The sequence below is a fragment of the Dreissena polymorpha genome, chromosome 8 (assembly GCF_020536995.1).
Source record: "Dreissena polymorpha isolate Duluth1 chromosome 8, UMN_Dpol_1.0, whole genome shotgun sequence".
Taxonomy (NCBI): Eukaryota; Metazoa; Mollusca; class Bivalvia; order Myida; family Dreissenidae; genus Dreissena; species Dreissena polymorpha.
This window is the reverse complement of record NC_068362.1, coordinates 79,814,247-79,834,929: the sequence shown is the minus strand read 5'-3', so window position 1 is coordinate 79,834,929 and position 20,683 is coordinate 79,814,247. Positions and strand designations below refer to the sequence as shown.

At 39.1% G+C, this 20,683-nt stretch overlaps 1 protein-coding gene and 1 long non-coding RNA gene across 3 annotated transcripts in view; both read right to left on the bottom strand.

Annotated features, from left to right (window-relative positions):
* Window positions 1–221: 221 nt before the first annotated feature.
* Window positions 222–20,683, bottom strand: part of LOC127840988 (tetraspanin-33-like) — a 23,420-nt gene continuing 2,958 nt past the window's right edge. Inside the window, exons 2-7 of one of the 2 annotated variants that reach the window (XM_052369461.1) lie at window positions 16,131–16,319; window positions 9,694–9,888; window positions 9,200–9,337; window positions 8,614–8,670; window positions 8,174–8,366; window positions 222–2,953 (exon numbers count right to left, since the gene is read on the bottom strand). In XM_052369461.1, the coding sequence (XP_052225421.1) occupies window positions 2,862–2,953; window positions 8,174–8,366; window positions 8,614–8,670; window positions 9,200–9,337; window positions 9,694–9,888; window positions 16,131–16,319 (864 nt within the window). In that variant the 3' untranslated portion in view covers window positions 222–2,861. The remainder of the gene's footprint in view (window positions 2,954–8,173; window positions 8,367–8,613; window positions 8,671–9,199; window positions 9,338–9,693; window positions 9,889–16,130; window positions 16,320–20,683) is intronic. The other variant, XM_052369462.1, reaches the window with a different exon arrangement.
* Window positions 9,904–15,884, bottom strand: LOC127840991 (uncharacterized). The gene is made up of 3 exons (XR_008030662.1): window positions 12,047–15,884; window positions 11,867–11,986; window positions 9,904–11,686 (listed from the first exon to the last, which is right to left on the bottom strand). It is a non-coding gene; the product is annotated as an uncharacterized LOC127840991 (long non-coding RNA).

The window sequence follows — 20,683 nt, the reverse complement described above, 5'->3', positions numbered from 1 at the left end:
TGTTACAGAGCTTATTTCAAAATCACAAATAACAGTGTCTCGCTGTATTTATAACTAGTCCAATGATTTACCCTTTTATTAAACACTACATTGGTACTTCTTGTTGTCAGAAATCAAAGGCCAACAAAGATTTTATTGATATTTTGTGTTAATGACTTCACTGACTATTCGAGCCAAAAGCAACAATCACAATATTCAAACAATATCAAAAACAACACATATTGATTACATATTCTTGGTTTATTAACACATCAACAATAATGAACATGTATGCAATAACACATATTTTATATAATATTCATATATGAACTTAACAATGTTAAAGGTGTTTTAATAACAAGGAATAAATGTGCATTTATTTTCACCATGGATTGACGCTCAACTTGCTATCAGCACTGTTTCATATCGGAGTTTATGTGTTGAAACAATACGAAATGCTTATTCAACATACTGGTATTGTTTCTTTTGTCACTGGTTCTTCACTGTATCATTATATTTGTTACTAGAAGGTTTTCTGATAATGTGTATTTTCTATAACACTGATTCACTATTATGTACTAAATTTGACCTTTGGGCTCTTATGAACATGAATAAAGTGTCGCTTCTCTACACGGGAAAATGTGTGGAAAGCTTTGTAAAAATTGCATAATCACTGATCGAATAATTGTTCTTACAAGCTCAGAGAGACAACATAATAATGCGCATACAACACATTCAAGTGTGACAGCTTTATCAAACTGGAAACTTTGTTGAACTAATTTAACCCGCCGAATGCGTGCAACGCACAACACAGTACTCATTCATTTAAATAATCATGCATTGGTACTATTTGATAAAGATAACGATTTATCTTATAAAATCATTTATTTATACACTTTGATAACCATTTAATCCTATAGAATCATTCATTATTACACTTTGATAAATATTTAATCTTATATAATAATACATTGTAACACGTTGATAAAGATTTAATCTCATAAAATCATTCATGGATACACTTTGATAAAGATTTAATCTTATAAAATCATACGTTTATACACTTTAAGACATGCTTAATGAAATCTTTGAAGCAGGTATTAAATAAAACTCCGCGCTAAACAATACTGAATGAAGAAAACTTAAACCCAAAAGGGAGGAAATAAAGCGAGCAGTTAATGAGCATTACCATTGGCTAAGCCATGTCAGCCAGGTCAGTTTCTAAAGTGCGCGCATTTACAATGACAGTGTAAAATACAATGTCTTGAAAGATAATAAATCAACAGTGTTCCCGTTTCAAAATGAAATCCCCCACCCTGCGAGATTTTAATTTTCTTAGAAAAAAGAACTTGCTATTTACTGGAAAGTCTCGTTTTGATTGAAATAATCTTTGCGTACTAAATACTCAACAGTTTGTTCGCATATCTGGTTTAAAGCGTTATTAAATCCGTCCACGACTTTATCGCAGACATTCTCGAAAACACACCTGAAATAAAGTGTGACAGTTTTTATGTTAAATTATGTCATTACAATAATTAAGTGGGTGCTTAGAACGCTCTGTACTGTATGAATTCCGATTTTGCTTACGTGCTCAAAAGAACAGCAAACATGCGAACGAACCATGTTGTTCTATGACTTAAAGAAAACGTTTTCATTTCATGCACAAATAGTTGATGTATGCATTATCATTAAAATTAAATACTACACACATGTAAAAATAGGAAGACACAAGTATGAAGCGTATGACCTCTTAAAGAAAATACTATTTACACCTCAAAATCCAACGATGACACACACGTTTAATGATAGTCAACAATGCTCGTTATAGTTGAATATGTTATTTCCTCGAGGCTACGAATCTTTTTTTATTATGTTAATATTTGACTTCAGTTATTGTTTAGGTACATAAATATAAACGAAACGCTTGTTTAATAACAGATGTTTGAAAAAATGTAAGCCCCAATCCCCACCCCATTTGACTTCCAGCAAATTCATCAAGTGAAATTGACCTTAAATTTGTTGTTTTGATATTAATTGTGGGTTATTCTTCGAGAGTAATAAACAAAGCTTTAATTTATATGACAACAATAAATTGTGCGGAATGACGCAAGATCCTGATCTAAAACATGATGACCTCAAGCTTATAAGACGCAAAACTTCCACCAAAATAACCACTTCACAATACGCCCATTTTATGATTAAAGATCAAAGCATTCACAACATATAGTGTGGACAAGATTTTTCTATTACAAACCCTCATGACCATGACCTTTTTTGTCATGTTGACCTCAAAATAGATATGCGTCATTTATCCCAAGATACCAGCATAACAGTTAAGACGATAATAGGCCAACGTTTTCTCCATATATAATTAAGAAACTTATATCTAGATAAAAGCTCATATGACCTTGATGTTTGGTCATAGCTTTCAAAAAATCATGCATAAACAAAATTATGGTGACAAGCCCCTGTGATATTGATCCGTTGACCTAAAATCGCTAGGCGTCTTACTTTCTTCCCAATTAGCCATACTACCAATTTGTATTATTGAAAGTCAAAGCGTTTTCTAGATATCGCACAGAAACAAAAGTAATACGGACCGACCAATGGACCTTCCTACCAACGGACCAACGGATAGATGCAAAGCAATAAACGCTTCTTTTTCTTCGAAAGCGGCATAATAACAAACATTTATAAATGTGTACTTCGTTCCCTTTAAACAGTAAAAATCCATGTCATTCGATTACATCAAATAGTTGATTTACAGTACTGCTGAGCTTTGGATACGAGTGTATATCAACGCTGGACTACAAGGGTTAATATTGAGGGAATATATGATGATTACAAAGTAAAGTCATATCACAGTGTGCGCTGTGGAATGTTCACGATGCTCGCATTGACATCACTTCCTCCATTTTGCTCGCTGCGCCAAAACCTGCTGCCTCAACGTCCGAGACAGGTACATGAAGTACATCTGAAATGAAGGTAATGACGTTACGTCCGGGGCGTAGATTCCCTTGATCACTATCAGTAAGTACCTAAACAGTTTTACCAGAAATTTAAAAATGCAGTAAAGGCATTAAAACGGAAGGGGGTCTGGGGCGAGGAAGCGTTGATTTGTACTTTTTTTTAAGATGGCATGAGTACACCCAGTATGTTTCCTCCTATCACCATGGCTATATGCGGAACTTAACTTGATATGAGTACACCCAGCATGTTTCCTCCTATCACCATGGCTATATGCGGCACTTACCTGTGGTATTAGCACAACCAGCATGCCTCCTTCTATCACCATGGCTATATGCGGCACTGACCTGTGGTAAGAGTACACCCAGCATGCCTCCTTCTATCACCATGGCTATATGCGGCACTGACCTGTGATATGAGTACACCCAGCATGCCTCCTTCTATCACCATGGCTATATGCGGCACTGACCTGTGATATGAGTACACCCAGCATGACTCCTCCTATCACCATGGCTATATGCGGCACTGACCTGTGATATGAGTACACCCAGCATGCCTCCTTCTATCACCATGGCTTTATGCGGCACTTACATTTGATATGAGCACACCAAGCATGTTTCCTCTTTTCACCATGGCTATATGCGGAACTTATCTTTGATATGAGCACACCCAGCATGTTTGCCCCTTTCACCTTGGCTATATGCGGCACTTACCTTTGATATGAGTACACCCAGCATGCCTCCTTCTATCACCATGGCTATATGCGGCACTGACCTGTGGTAAGAGTACACCAAGCATGCCACCTTTTATCACCATGGCTATATGCGGCACTTACCTGTGGTAAGAGTACACCCAGCATGCCTCCTTCTATCACCATGGCTATATGCGGCACTGACCCGTGGTAAGAGTACACCCAGCATGCCTCCTTCTATCACCATGGCTATATGCGGCACTGACCTGTGGTAAGAGTACACCCAGCATGCCACCTTCTATCACCATGGCTATATGCGGCACTTACCTGTGGTAAGAGTACACCCAGCATGCCTCCTTCTATCACCATGGCTATATGCGGCACTGACCCGTGGTAAGAGTACACCCAGCATTCCTCCTTCTATCACCATGGCTATATGCGGCACTGACCCGTGGTAAGAGTACACCCAGCATGCCACCTTCTATCACCATGGCTATATGCGGCACTGACCTGTGATATGAGTACACCATGCATGCCTCCTCCTATCACCATGACTATATGCGGCACTGACCTGTGGTATTAGTACACCCAGCATGCCTCCTCCTATCACCATGGCTATATGCGGCACTGACCTGTGGTATGAGTACACCCAGCATGCCTCCTTCTATCACCATGGCTATATGCGGCACTGACCTGTGGTTAGAGTACACCCAGCTTGCCTCCTCCTATCACCATGGCTATATGCGGCACTTACCTGTGGTATGAGTACACCCAGCATGCCGCCTTCTATCACCATGGCTATATGCGGCACTGACCTGTGGTAAGAGTACACCCAGCATGCCACCTTCTATCACCATGGCTATATGCGGCACTTACCTGTGGTAAGAGTACACCCAGCATGCCTCCTTCTATCACCATGGCTATATGCGGCACTGACCTGTGGTAAGAGTACACCCAGCATGCCACCGTCTATCACCATGTCTATATGCGGCACTGACCTGTGGTAAGAGTACACCCAGCATGCCACCTTCTATCACCATGGCTATATGCGGCACTTACCTGTGGTAAGAGAACACCTAGCATGCCTCCTCCTATCACCATGGCAATATGCGGTACTGACCTGTGGTATGAGTACACCCAGCATGCCTCCTTCTATCACCATGGCTATATCCGGCACTGACCTGTGGTAAGAGTACACCCAGCATGCCTCCTTCTATCACCATGGCTATATGCGGCACTGACCTGTGGTAAGAGTACACCCAGCATGCCTCCTTCTATCACCATGGCTATATGCGGCACTTACCTGTGGTATGAGTACACCCAGCATGCCTCCGTCTATCACCATGGCTATATGCGGCACTTACCTGTGGTAAGAGTACACCCAGCATGCCTCCTCCTATCACCATGGCTATATGCGGCACTTACCTGTGGTAAGAGTACACCCAGCATGCCATCGTCTTTCACCGTGGCTATATGCGGCACTTACCTGTGGTATTAGCACACCCAGCATGCCTCCTTCTATCACCATGGCTATATGCGGCACTTACCTGTGGTAAGAGTTCACCCAGCATGCCTCCTTCTATCACCATGGCTATATGCGGCACTTACCTGTGGTATGAGTACACCCAGCATGCCTCCTCCTATCACCATGGCTATATGCGGCACTTACCTGTGGTATGAGTACACCCAGCATGCCTCCTTCTATCACCATGGCTATATGCGGCACTTACCTGTGGTATGAGTACACCCAGCATGCCACCTTCTATCACCATGGCTATATGCGGCACTTACCTGTGGTAGGAGTACACCAAGCATGCCTCCTCCTATTACCATGGCTATATGCGGCACTTACCTGTGGTATGAGTACACCCAGCATGCCTCCTTCTATCACCATGGCTATATGCGGCACTGACCTGTGGTAAGAGTACACCCAGCATGCCTTCTCCTATCACCATGGATATATGCGGCACTGACCTGTGGTATGAGTACACCCAGCATGCCTCCTTCTATTACCATGGCTATATGCGGCACTGACCTGTGGTATGAGTACACCCAGCATGCCTCCTTCTATCACCATGGCTATATGCGGCACTTACCTGTGGTATGAGTACACCCAGAATGCCACCTTCTATCACCATGGCTATATGCGGCACTTACCTGTGGTAGGAGTACACCAAGCATGCCTCCTCCTATCACCATGGCTATATGCGGCACTTACCTGTGGTATGAGTACACCCAGCATGCCTCCTTCTATCACCATGGCTATATTCGGCACTTACCTGTGGAAAGTGTACACCCAGCATGCCTCCCTATATAACCATGGCTATATGCGGCACTGACCTGTGGTATGAGTACACCCAGCATGCCTCCTTCTATCACCATGGCTATATGCGGCACTTACCTGTGGTATGAGTACACCCAGCATGCCACCTTCTATCACCATGGCTATATGCGGCACTTACCTGTGGTAAGAGTACACCCAGCATGCCTCCTCCTATCACCATGGCTATATGCGGCACTTACCTGTGGTAAGAGTACACCCAGCATGCCTCCTCCTATCACCATGGCTATATGCGGCACTGACCTGTGGTATTAGTACACCCAGCATGCCTCCTCCTATCACCATGGCTATATGCGGCACTTACCTGTGGTAAGAGTACACCCAGCATGCCTCCTTCTATCACCATGGCTATATGCGGCACTGACCTGTGGTATTAGTACACCCAGCATGCCTCCTCCTATCACCATGGCTATATGCGGCACTTACCTGTGGTAAGAGTACACCCAGCATGCCTCCTTCTATCACCATATCTATATGCGGCACTGCCCTATGGTATGAGTACACCCAGCATGCCTCCTTCTATCACCATGGCTATATGCGGCACTTACCTGTGGTATGAGTACACCCAGCATGCCTCCTTCTATCACCATGGCTATATGCGGCACTGACCTCTGGTAAGAGTACACCCAGCATGCCTCCTTCTATCACCATGGCTATATGCGGCACTTACCTGTGGTGTGAGTACACCCAGCATGCCTCCTCCTATCACCATGGCTATATGCGGCACTTACCTGTGGTAAGAGTACACCTAGCATGCCTCCTTCTATCACCATGGCTATATGCGGCACTTACCTGTGGTATGAGTGCACCCAGCATGCCTCCTTCTATCACATTGGCTATATGCGGCACTTCCCTGTGATATGAGTACACCCAACATGCCTCCTTCTATCACCATGGCTATATGCGGCACTTCCCTGTGGTATGAGTACACCCAGCATGCCTCCTCCTATCACCATGGCTATATGCGGCACTTACCTGTGGTATTAGCACACCCAGCATGCCTCCTTCTATCACCATGGCTATATGCGGCACTGACCTGTGGTAAGAGTACACCCAGCATGCCTCCTCCTATCACCATGGCTATATGCGGCACTGACCTGTGGTAAGAGTACACCCAGCATGCCTCCCCCTATCACCATGGCTATATGCGGCACTTACCTGTGGTATGAGTGCACCCAGAATGCCTCCTCCTATCACCATGGCTATATGCGGCACTGACCTGTGGTAAGAGTACACCCAGCATGCCTCCTTCTATCACCATGGCTATATGCGGCACTGACCTGTGGTAAGAGTACACCCAGCATGCCTCCTCCTATCACCATGGCTATATGCGGCACTTACCTGTGGTAAGAGTACACCCAGCATGCCTCCTCCTATCACCATGGCTATATGCGGCACTTACCTGTGGTATGAGTACACCCAGCATGCCTCCTCCTATCACCATGGCTATATGCGGCACTTACCTGTGGTATTAGCACACCCAGCATGCCTCCTTCTATCACCATGGCTATATGCGGCACTTACCTGTGGTATGAGTACACCCAGCATGCCTCCTTCTATCACCATGGCTATATGCGGCACTTACCTGTGGTAAGAGTACACCCAGCATGCCTCCTCCTATCACCATGGCTATATGCGGCACTTACCTGTGGTAAGAGTACACCCAGTATGCCTCCTTCTATCACCATGGCTATATGCGGCACTGACCTGTGGTATTAGCACACTCAGCATGCCTCCTTCTATCACCATGGCTATATCCGGCACTGACCTGTGGTATGAGTACACCCAGCATGCCTCCTCCTATCACCATGGCTATATGCGGCACTGATCTGTGGTATGAGTACACCCAGCATGCCTCCTTCTATCACCATGGCTATATGCGGCACTTACCTGTGGTAAGAGTACACCCAGCATGCCTCCTCCTATCACCATGGCTATATGCGGCACTTACCTGTGGTAAGAGTACACCCAGCATGCCTCCTTCTATCACCATGGCTATATGCGGCACTGACCTGTGATATGAGTACACCCAGCATGCCTCCTTCTATCACCATGGCTATATGCGGCACTGACCTGTGGTATGAGTACACCCAGCATGCCTCCTCCTATCACCATGGCTATATGCGGCACTGACCTGTGGTATGAGTACACCCAACATGCCTCCTTCTATCACCATGGCTATATGCGGCACTGACCTGTGGTATGAGTACACCCAGCATGCCTCCTTCTATCACCATGGCTATATGCAGCACTTACCTGTGGTATGAGTACACCCAGCATGCCTCCTCCTATCACAATGGCGTGGTCGTTGATGAAGGTTCCCACTGCTTTCAAACAACCAGCTTTATTAATGGCGTTATGTTCTTTGGAGTTTTCTTCAAGCTTGTTCTATAAAAAAAATCGGTACATTTTTTAAGTAGCGTTTTTCCTATTTCTTTGCTTGTTTGAATTTACGCGAATTTTTGTATGAGTTTACGCGAATTTGTGTGTTAGTTTACGTAAATTGTTGTGTGAGTTTACGCGAATTATTTAAGTTACACCATACGAAATGATTTATCTATGCTTTAACCAAATAATAGTTATTGATTTTACATAAATTGCTTAATTTGTTTCCAAATATAATGTAAACACCTACAGTTGCATTGTTGTACTGCATGACGCCTCTGCCGCACAAAACGTTTTTCATCTTTCCCTGAAAATATAAATGTGAACTTTGTTTCGTTTGAAATATGTAACGCCGTGTTTGAGACATAAATAGTTAACATAGACATTATTGAATAAGTCGTGTGGTGAAAGGACTTATGCTTTTTTACAATTTAATGTGTAGCAACGATACCTCCATACATTTTTCTGCACACAAACAACGGGTTTTCTTCACCAATGGTTGTCCGCATAATAAATATATTTTTGACAGTTTCTCTACACAGACGGTGTACCGTTGTGTTTTCACTAAATTGAAGTCATACATTTATAAGTTGTTTACCGACAACACAGACATATACCGGTTTAACCAAACATAAAGTCACATACGATATTCTTAACTTAACATCTCGCCTTAACATCAAAATCATATATTTCACTGTTTAACCAAAAAATACAAACATAATGTATATCAGTTCCTTCAAGACAAACCGGTATCAATTTAGCATGACACATCTATCAGACAAATACGTTAACATTTTTAAAATTCGATTTCATACAAGGCAAGTTATAAGCTATACCGGTTCGTCCACACAGCATGACGGTGGCACAGAACACCGTTCCGGATTGGGTTTTGTTACGTTCGTACAGCGATAGTACTCGTTATCATCCCAGTCCAGAAACCCGACATCAGAGTCCGTGAAGCCGCAGCAAGCAAGCTGTTAAACAAAAATATGGCCTATGACAATTCATTACGTCAGATGCACAAAACAATCTCATTGCACAAATAATACAAATAATTATAATAATAATACAATAAATAAATAAATAATAATAATAATAAAAAAATAAAATAAAAAATAAAAATAATAATAAAAATAATAAAAAAAGTAATAAAAATAATTATTATTATGACTAGTATAATTATTATTATTATTATTATGGTTGTAGTAGTAGTAGTAGAATCATTATTATCATCATCATAATTATTATTAGTTTTGTTATTATTATGCATTCACACTATGGTTAAAAAGCTGATACATATGTTAACATATACTGGTCACCCAAGACTTACAGACTTCTGCATGTTGTCAATAAGGTTTTTCATGTCATCGTCATCGACGACTCCATACTTTTTGATGGCGTCTTTAAAAGCCTTCTCCGGGAAGAGGCCAAGCTTCTGTTTAGCGTCCGGGACGAAATAGAAGACGAAGATGAGGATGATAAGCACGATTTCGCCGAGGAAGAAGATGGTCACAATCCAGGAATACTTAAAGAAATACGATGTAAGTAATTGATCTAACCGCAGGGGTGAAAACGGTTGCAGAGACTGCCGACATTGGTACAAGCGATGATTGAGAGTGCTTTCTGTTTTGTATAATTCAGTGCGCAGTATTATTATACGATGCGGAAATTATTCGTTCTTCGTAGACAACGCGTTTTGTATCTTTACGTTCACTAATGATTCAAAACAATTTACTCTGTAACAAACCAAACACCTGTGTTAAAACATGTATTTAATAACAAACGATGCATTTTTACAAAACAGCCTATTTAAAAGGAAGTAAGGGATCCAAACCATTCTGGATAAGCACATAATACTAAGCGAACCTGTTGAAGAGTCGCGCGACTGATGTGAGGTCAGTTTTGAGGCACAATACCCGGTATCATTTGTGATAAACATGAATCCTATGATCAAATAGCATGTGTCACTTGTGACGTTTCATATATTAATTTTTTCAAATATCTTTTACTTACATGCGTATTTACTTGTATACTGAACATTTTAACGATTTAATACGACACTGCATACGATTCTCATACACTACTAACTATTCTAAGAAAGATCGTTATACTCTCAGACAATGCGTAATGTTGTGAGAATTATTCCACTTACATAATTATGCAACTATTGTCAGACACAATGTACCATTGTAATGCGTACTATTCGCAGACACATACTGATCGCACAAACTACTTAGAAAATACCAAGTATTCTCAGAATATACATGCTATACTAAATTGTAATCCGCTATTCTCAGATAATACCTACTTTTCTCAGATTATACATGTTATTCTAAGATATAATCCACTATTCTTAGATAATACATACTTTCCTAAGATTAAACATGTTATTCTAAGATAAAATCCACTATTCTTAGATAATACATACTTTCCTAAGATTAAACATGCTAAACTCAGATATAATCCACTATTCTTAGATAATACATACTTTTCTCAGATTATACATGTTATACTCAGATATAATCCACTATTCTTAGATACTACCTTTTTTCTCAGACTAAACATGCTAAACTCAGATATAATCCACTAATCTTAGATAATACCTACTTTTCTGAGATTATTCATGCTATACTCTGATATATTCCACTATTCTTAGATAATACCTACTTTTCTTAGATTATACATGCTATACTCAGATATAATCCATTATTCTCAGATAATACCTACTTTTCTCAAACTATACATGCTAAACTCAGATATAAACCACTATTCTTAGATAATACATACTCTTCTCAAACTATACATGCTAAACTCAGATATAAACAACTATTCTCAGATAATACCTACTTTTCTCACACTATACATGCTAAACTCAGATATAATCCACTATTCTCAGATAATACCTACTTTTCTCAGACTATACATGCTAAACTCAGATATAAACCACTATTCTTAGATAATACCTACTTTTCTCACACTATACATGCTAAACTCAGATATAATCCACTATTCTCAGATAATACCTACTTTTCTCAGACTATACATGCTAAACTCAGATATAAACCACTATTCTTAGATAATACCTACTTTTCTCACACTATACATGCTAAACTCAGATATATTCCACTATTCTCAGATAATACCTACTTTTCTCAGATTATACATGCTATACTCAGATATAATCCACTATTCTCAGATAATACCTACTTTTCTCAGACTATACATGCTAAACTCAGATATAAACCACTATTCTCTGATATAACATGCTTTTCTCAGACTATACATGCTTTACTCAGATATAATCCACTATTTTCAGATAATACCTACTTTTCTCAGACTATACATGCTAAACTCAGATATAAACCACTATTCTCTGATATAACATGCTTTTCTCAGACTATACATGCTAAACTCAGATATATTACACTATTCTCAGATAATTAATACTTTTCTCAGACTATACATGCTATACTCAGATATAAACTACTATTCTCAGATAATACCTACTTTTTTCAGACTATACATGCTATACTCAGATATAATCCACTATTCTCAGATAATACATACTTTTCTCAGATTATACATGTTATACTCAGATATAATCCACTATTCTCAGATAATACCTACTTTTTTCAGACTATACATGCTATACTCAGATATAATCCACTATTCTTAGATAATACCTACTTTTCACAGATTATACATGCTAAACTCAGATAAATTCCACTATTCTTAGATAAAACATACTTTTCTCAGATTATACATGCTATATTCAGATATAATCCACTATTCTCAGATAATACAAACTTTTTTCAAATTATACATGCTTAACTAAGATATATTCCACTATTCTCAGATAATACCTACTTTTCTGAGATTATTCATGCTATACTCTGATATATTCCACTATTCTTAGATAATACCTACTTTTCTGAGATTATACATGCAATACTCAGATATAATCCATTATTCTTAGATATTACATACTTTTCTCAGATTATACATGCTATACTCAAATATATTCCACTATTATCAGATAATACATACTTTTTTCAGATTAAATATTTAATATGGTAAACATCACGCGCGAAAAAAAACATGGTGACGTCACGTCGGGCAAAGCGCTTAGGCTAGCTTCTATCTTGTTAAGACACACAGAAATCGAGTTACTCGTTATTAATTCAATACACAACGACGAAATTATGCTGTTTAAATAATAATGTTTAAAAAACAGTTCTTTACATGTTTTTGGTATTTCATTAATAGAAAAAGTATATTTTATAAATAGAAAATAGTAAACGCATGCGCATGCGCGGATAGCAACTGACGGATATTCGAGGTCACGTGGTCATCTAGCCTAATATCTTTTGGGATATTAGGTTATCTGGTTATCGGGCTGATTTAAAGGCATGTGACAGGATATAATCCACTATTCTTAGATAATACATACTTTTCTCAGATTATACATGCTATACTCATATATAATCCACTATCCTCAGACGGTACGTACTATTCGCAGACACTTTACACAATTTACACACACTACTAACTATCTCCTGAAATACTTTCTTTTCTTAGACACATAAATACTTTTGTCAGACGAGGTCTACTATTCTCAGATTTTACTTACCATTGCCACGCAATATATACTATTCTGAGACAATCTCTATTATCCTCAGACGAAATGAACTGTTCAATGTACGAAACGTACAAATCTTATACAATAACTTCTTTTCTCAGAAAAAACTGTAACATTCTCATACAATGCCCACTATTCTCAGGCAAAATGTAATGTTCTCACCCAATGCCGACTACTGTCTGACAAAACTTGCTTTTCACAGAAAATAGCAACAACATATATTCGCAGATAAAGGTACTTTTCTAAGACAATACCTACTATTCTCATAAATTAACTATTTTTCTCGGACAAGCCGACCATTAAGACATAAACCACCTTTCGCAGTCAAAATGTACTTTTACAGCCATTATATACTATTCTTAGACAAATTGGATTTTCTGAGACAATGCCTACTTTTATCCAAACACAATGTTCAAGTTCACACATCATCCACTATTCTCCGGCCATACCCACTTTTTCACAAACATTTCCACTAATCTCTGACATAGCCCACTATGTTTACACATAACGTATTATTATCCGACTCTTCCTACTACTTTGAGACACAACTAAGTGTTCTCAGACTCTGTTTACTTTTATCAGACACAACCAACTTTTCTCATACATAGACATTTTTGTCCTACAAGATATAAAATACTGAGATAGTTCACAGAAAAGCATTCTATTTTCAGAAGCAGCATAATATTCTTAGACACAACGTAGTATCCGCGACAGAACCCACTATTATCGGACTGAACACCATTTTCTCGGACACAATCCGCTTTTATCAAACACTAAGTACTATTCAAAGACATGATCCACTATTTACAGACAGGATATACTATTTTCATACGCACCCAAACATACACAAACATAACAATTTATCTAAACATAACCCATTATCTAAATACTAAACCGTACACAGACAGAAAGGGCTTTTCTAAAACACTTAATTATATTATCAGAAAGTCTTTACTAGTATCATATACAACACAACATTTATCGAACATTACCTTCTTTTCTCAGACACTACGTACGATTCTAAGACATCACCAGCTTTACTCAGACACCACTTACTTTTCTTAGACATCACCAGCTATACTCAGACACTACGTACTATTCTAAGACATCACCAGCTTTACTCAGACACCACTTACTTTTCTTAGACATCACCAGCTATACTCAGACACTACGTACTATTCTAAGACATCACCAGCTATACTCAGACACTACGTTCTATTCTTAGACACAAATCAGCTATACTCAGACACTACGTACTATTCTAAGACATCACCAGCTATACTCAGACACTACGTTCTATTCTTAGACACAAATCAGCTATACTCAGACACTACGTACTATTCTAAGACATCACCAGCTATACTCAGACACTACGTACTATTCTAAGACATCACCAGCTATACTCAGACACTACGTTCTATTCTTAGACACAAATCAGCTATACTCAGACACTAGGTACTATTCTTAGACATCACCAGCTTTACTCAGACACCACTTACTTTTCTTAGACATCACCAGCTATACTCAGACACTACGTACTATTCTTAGACATCTACAGCTATACTCAGACACTACGTACTATTCTTAGACATCACCAGCTATACTCAGACACTACGTTCTATTCTTAGACACAAATCAGCTATACTCAGACACTACGTACTATTCTTAGACACCAATCAGCTTTACTCAGACACTACGTACTATTCTTTGACATTACCAGCTATACTCAGACACTACGTACTATTCTTTGACATTACCAGCTATACTCAGACACTAGGTACTATTCTTAGACATCACAAGCTATACTCAGACACTACGTACTATTCTTAGACATCACAAGCTTTACTCAGACACCACTTACTTTTCTTAGACATCACCAGCTTTACTCAGACACTACGTTCTATTCTTAGACACAAATCAGCTATACTCAGACACTACGTACTATTCTTAGACATCACAAGCTATACTCAGACACCACTTACTTTTCTTAGACATCACCAGCTTTACTCAGACACTACGTTCTATTCTTAGACACAAATCAGCTATACTCAGACACTACGTACTATTCTAAGACATCACCAGCTAAACTCAGACACTACGTACTATTCTAAGACATCACCAGCTATACTCAGACACTACGTACTATTCTAAGACATCACCAGCTTTACTCAGACACTACGTTCTATTCTTAGACACAAATCAGCTATACTCAGACACTACGTACTATTCTTTGACATTACCAGCTATACTCAGACACTACGTACTATTCTTTGACATTACCAGCTATACTCAGACACTACGTACTTTTCTTAGACATCACAAGCTATACTCAGACACTAGGTACTATTCTTAGACATCACAAGCTATACTCAGACACTAGGTACTATTCTTAGACATCACAAGCTATACTCAGACACTACGTACTATTCTTAAAAACACAAATCAGCTATACTCAGACACTACTTACTATTTTCAAACACCACTTGCTATACTCAGACACCACCAGCTATACTCAGACACTATGTACTATTATCAGACACCACATACTATACTCAAACACCGCCAGTTATACTCAGACACTATGTACTATTATCAGACACCACTTGCTATACTCAGACTCTATGTACTATTATCAGACACCACATACTATACTCAGACACCACTTACTATTCTTAGACACCAATCATCTACACACAGACACTACGTACTATTCTCAAACACCAATTGCTATACTCAGACAACATTAGCTATACTCAGACACTGCGTACGAGTCTCAGACACCACTTGCTTCACCCAGACACTATGTACTATTATAAGACACAACATACTTTACTCAGACACCACCAGCTATACTCAGACACTATGTACTATTATCAGACACAACATACTATTCTCAGACACCGCCAGATATACTGAGACACTATGTACTATTATCAGACACTGCTTACTATACTCAGACAAAATGTGATATTATTAGACACCACATTCTGTACTCAGACACCAAAAGCTATATTCAGACACTATGTACTGTTATCAGACACCGCATACTATACTCAGACACCGCCAGCTATACTTTGACACGACGTACTATTTTAAGACACCACCTGCTATATTAAGACACTACGTACTATTCTCAGACATGCCGTGTACTCCCGGAGCGCCCCAAGCCAGCCGAAGAAAGTAACGACAACGGCTATTGATCCCGCTGTGCACATAAGCGTAGAGGGATCAAAGAAGAAGTCGATGGGGTCGTGGACCTTCTTGTCTTTGATGTACAGAATGTAACCACCAAGCCCCGTGATGCAGAGGCACACGATCTGTAGGGGAAATTTTCAATAGACTTATGGTTTGTAGATGTTGATTATAATGGTGATGCACATGGTGGTGATTGTGCCGATGCTGAATGATAATAATGGTGATCGTGCTGATGTTGACGACGACGCTACGATGATGATGATAATTATTATAGGAAATGATGATGATAAGGATGATAATGATAACGGTGGTGGTAGTGGTGGTGGTGCTGCTGCTGCTGAGGATGATGATAGTAAGGGTGAGGATGATGATGAGGAAATCATCAAGATCAGAACGAGGCGATTACACATGACGAGTAAAAATCGTGTTGAAAACAGAAATTGCGCACGTTTTCTGCTGATGTTGGTGCCGTATATTTGGAAAATATTTAATCATTTCTTAAACAAGTTACCCAATATTTCAAAATGTAAATTGCGAATATTTGAATCACAGGGACATTAAAACGTGGATTTAATTTAAGGGTGTGATCTTGCATACCTTAATCGGATTGAGACACATACATTATTGTTTCCTCCACGTTATCTTGTGGCTCATACAAAAAAAAACTACAAGACAGTTACGTCTACTACAGCAATCTTATGTTGCCGAGCGCACTATGTAATGAACTTAACTATATTATCGATAAGATAAAAAAGATTTATTTTTAAGTTTCATAATTAAAGACGAGATAAAAGAGACATTTCTCTATATCGATTGTTGTTGAATCAAGTAAATGAAGAAAATTGATTGAACATTTCAAAAGCGCAGAATAGAACAGAACAGCCACGCGAGATTACAATATATCTACAGATAAACTTTCGATGAAAAACAACAATTATGTCCGTTTTAAACACAGGGTTTGCTCTAAAAAAACGTTCGTGTAATATAATAGAATTTAATACTTAAACACTCAAAATCTAAGAGTAACCGCACGTTTCCTAAATGCCATTTACACAATGAAACTCAAACGGTATTCAATATCCTTGTATACTTGTTTACATTTTAACTGATTGTAGCTATACATATATTTAGGAGAACGACTCAAGTGGTTGATATGTTCTGTTAGGGCGGTACTTTCTACTCATAAAGTGTCTTTTGAATAAGAGGATGTATTCACTGGTTTCTAAATACTAGCACATAGTCGCGATTTTAAAAATGATCAGTCGAAGGTTTAGTTGGTATAAACATTAAAATGTAAACTAGGAAAGACGTGGTGTGCGAAGGTAAGTAGTAGAAGTAAAATCGCCATAAACAATATCTTACACATGTTTGACCTGCATTGAAATTTATTAAAAACCACTAAGATGTGGGAGAAATTGTATTGCCAGTAGACTCGAATGAATAAAATTCTACTACTGCATTCACCAAATTGACAAGCATTGCGTTTTCAAAACATGTTGAGCGTGAAGCTTATGTATCTCGTAAAGAAATAATTAGCAAGACTAAGTATAACAGTTCCACGCTTAAATCTGCAAGTCAATTATGTGTGCGTTTTGAAGTTTATGAGGCCCTACCGCGTTTTAGACTGTATTATGTGATGATATGGAGTGTTCCACAGTTATCATTACTTTAATAGACTCACGAACGCTGGGACGAATTTCGCATTATATCTGCAATTTCCAGTAATTTTATTTTTACGGAAAGATATTCATTTTGGGTATGGTCTTGTTCTGTGGAGAAAACCTGAGTACCCAGTGGAAACCCACCTGTCCGGTATAACGACCACTTACCAAGCTCACATGCCCCGGGTGCGGGCATTGAAACCGGGTCGCGTAAGTGAGAAGAGCGTAAACCTAACAACCTCCACATTAACCCATTTATGCCTAGTGGACTCCCCGATCCTTCTAAATTGGATCAATTTATTTCCAACATTAGGGATATCTAGTATATATATTTCTATATTAGAATATTTCTTACAGAAATTCATTTAAGCAAACAGCGAAGACCCTGATCTGGGTCTACGCTGTTGGCCTGTGCCTTTTTTGTAGATGCTGGGCATAAATGGGTTAATGGCAGGCGTGTGTGTCCCTTGAAATAAGCAAGAGTAAAACTTGACGGCTGTGTTATTTCATTTGACAATTATTTTCATATTGCTCTCTGTTCACTAGTCTTCTATATTTGATATCATGATATTATCATAATTCGCTTTCATTCCTTAAGTTGACATACCTACGAAATACCATGTTACAAATAGTTTTGTATTGATAAGCAAATATCTTAAATAATTTATTTTGCATAGGCCATCGTTTAAGCACAAAATTGTGCACTTTCTTTGCATGCAATACATACTATTTCACAGGATATCAAGATTAGATAACGGTGAACCTGTCTGGATATAGAGCTTCCGACATTTTCCGGTTTTCTATTAATAACACAGTCGGGCAACAATTTATAACAAACAAGTGATGAGGTCAGATTTTTCGTTTACGACACGGATAAAAGATAAGCGATTAATATAAATGAGCCGAGCTCTGAGAAAAGGGGTTTAATGCACGTGCGTAAAGTGTCATCCAAGGCTAATCAGGGACGAAACTTTTCGCCTAAACTTTTTTTTTTGCTAAGAAGACACTTTCTGTCAACGTAAAATACAATAAAAGCGAAAAGTTTCGACACTTTACGCACATACATTAAACTCCCTTTTCACAGAGGACGGCCCAAATGTTTGATAGAAAACTATTGCGCAATGTAATACGTACAAACCATATCTTGCAATCGCTATGGACACATTACTGTCAAATACATAATTATGTCACATGAAAACAAATATAATATTGTCTGATGTAGTATAATTTATATTCTTACAGGGAACGTGCCGAAATTCATATTAACAAAGAAGAAACTCGTCTATGGGTTATTCTGCAATAATTATGGGCGGAGTTTATATACTGAAAGCACGCTTTGTAACTAAACAAAACATGCCGATACATTTCCACAAGCGTAATAATCCGGTATTTTCTGAATGAAAGTTATCGAGGGCGGAGATCTGATCGACAGAACAGCCGAAAGTTAATTTTATGGGTGGAACTTCTCATAAAATGGTACACAAGAAAAAAAAAAAGACATTGTATAAATCATTAATAAAAAAGTGTTAGAATCGAAATATTCGCACTCGTGATTTAATCCCTACGCATCTAAACGTCCGGCCGTGGGTTATTCGACAACAAACTATAACGTACACGAATTATTACTTAATTAACATACATATTCAACAACCGCATTATAGTGCCGCTGGAAAACATTCCCAGTATGGTTCCGCTTGTGAATAGACTTATTATAGTGTCGCTTGAGAACACACGCGTAATGTATCCGCTTAAAAAACATAGCGCAACTTGATAACAAAGCATTATGGTGCCGTTGAGAACAGACGCATTATGGTTTCGCTTGTTAACAGACGCATTATATATACTACAGGGGCATTATGGTGAAGCTTGAGAACAGACGTATTGTGTCCCCACTTGCTAACAGACGCATTTTAATGCCGCATAAGAACAAAACAATGATCTGTGTTCTTGAAAACAGACGCAGTGTAGTGTCGCATGAGAACACTCGGGATATAGTGCCTTTATAGAACAAACGCATAATAATGTCACTTGAGAACATGCACATTGTGGCACTGCTCTAGAACAGACGCTTCATAGTGCTGCTTGAGAACAGACGCTTTATAGTGTTGCTTGAGAACAGACGCTTTATAGTGCTGCTTGAGAACAGACGCTTTATAGTGCTGCTTGAGAACAGACGCTTTATAGTGTTGCCTGAGAGCAGACTCTTTATAGGGCTGCTTGAGAACAGACGCTTTATAGTGTTGCTTGAGAACAGACGCTTTATAGTGTTGTCTGAGAGCAGACGCTTTATAGTGTTGCTTGAGAACAGACGCTTTATAGTGCTGCTTGAGAACAGACGCTTTATAGTGCTGCTTGAGAACAGACGCTTTATAGGGCTGCTTGAGAACAGACGCTTTATAGTGTTGCCTGAGAGCAGACTCTTTATAGGGCTGCTTGAGAACAGACGCTTTATAGTGTTGCTTGAGAACAGACGCTTTATAGTGTTGTCTGAGAGCAGACGCTTTATAGTGTTGCTTGAGAACAGACGCTTTATAGTGCTGCTTGAGAACAGACGCTTTATAGTGTTGTCTGAGAGCAGACGCTTTATAGTGCTGCTTGAGAACAGACGCTTTATAGTGTTGCTTGAGAGCAGACGCTTTATAGTGTTGCCTGAGAGCAGACTCTTTATAGGGCTGCTTGAGAACAGACGCTTTATAGTGCTGCTTGAGAACAGACGCTTTATAGGGCTGCTTGAGAACAGACGCTTTATAGTGTTGCCTGAGAACAGACTCTTTATAGGGCTGCTTGAGAACAGACGCTTTATAGTGCTGCTTGAGAACAGTGAC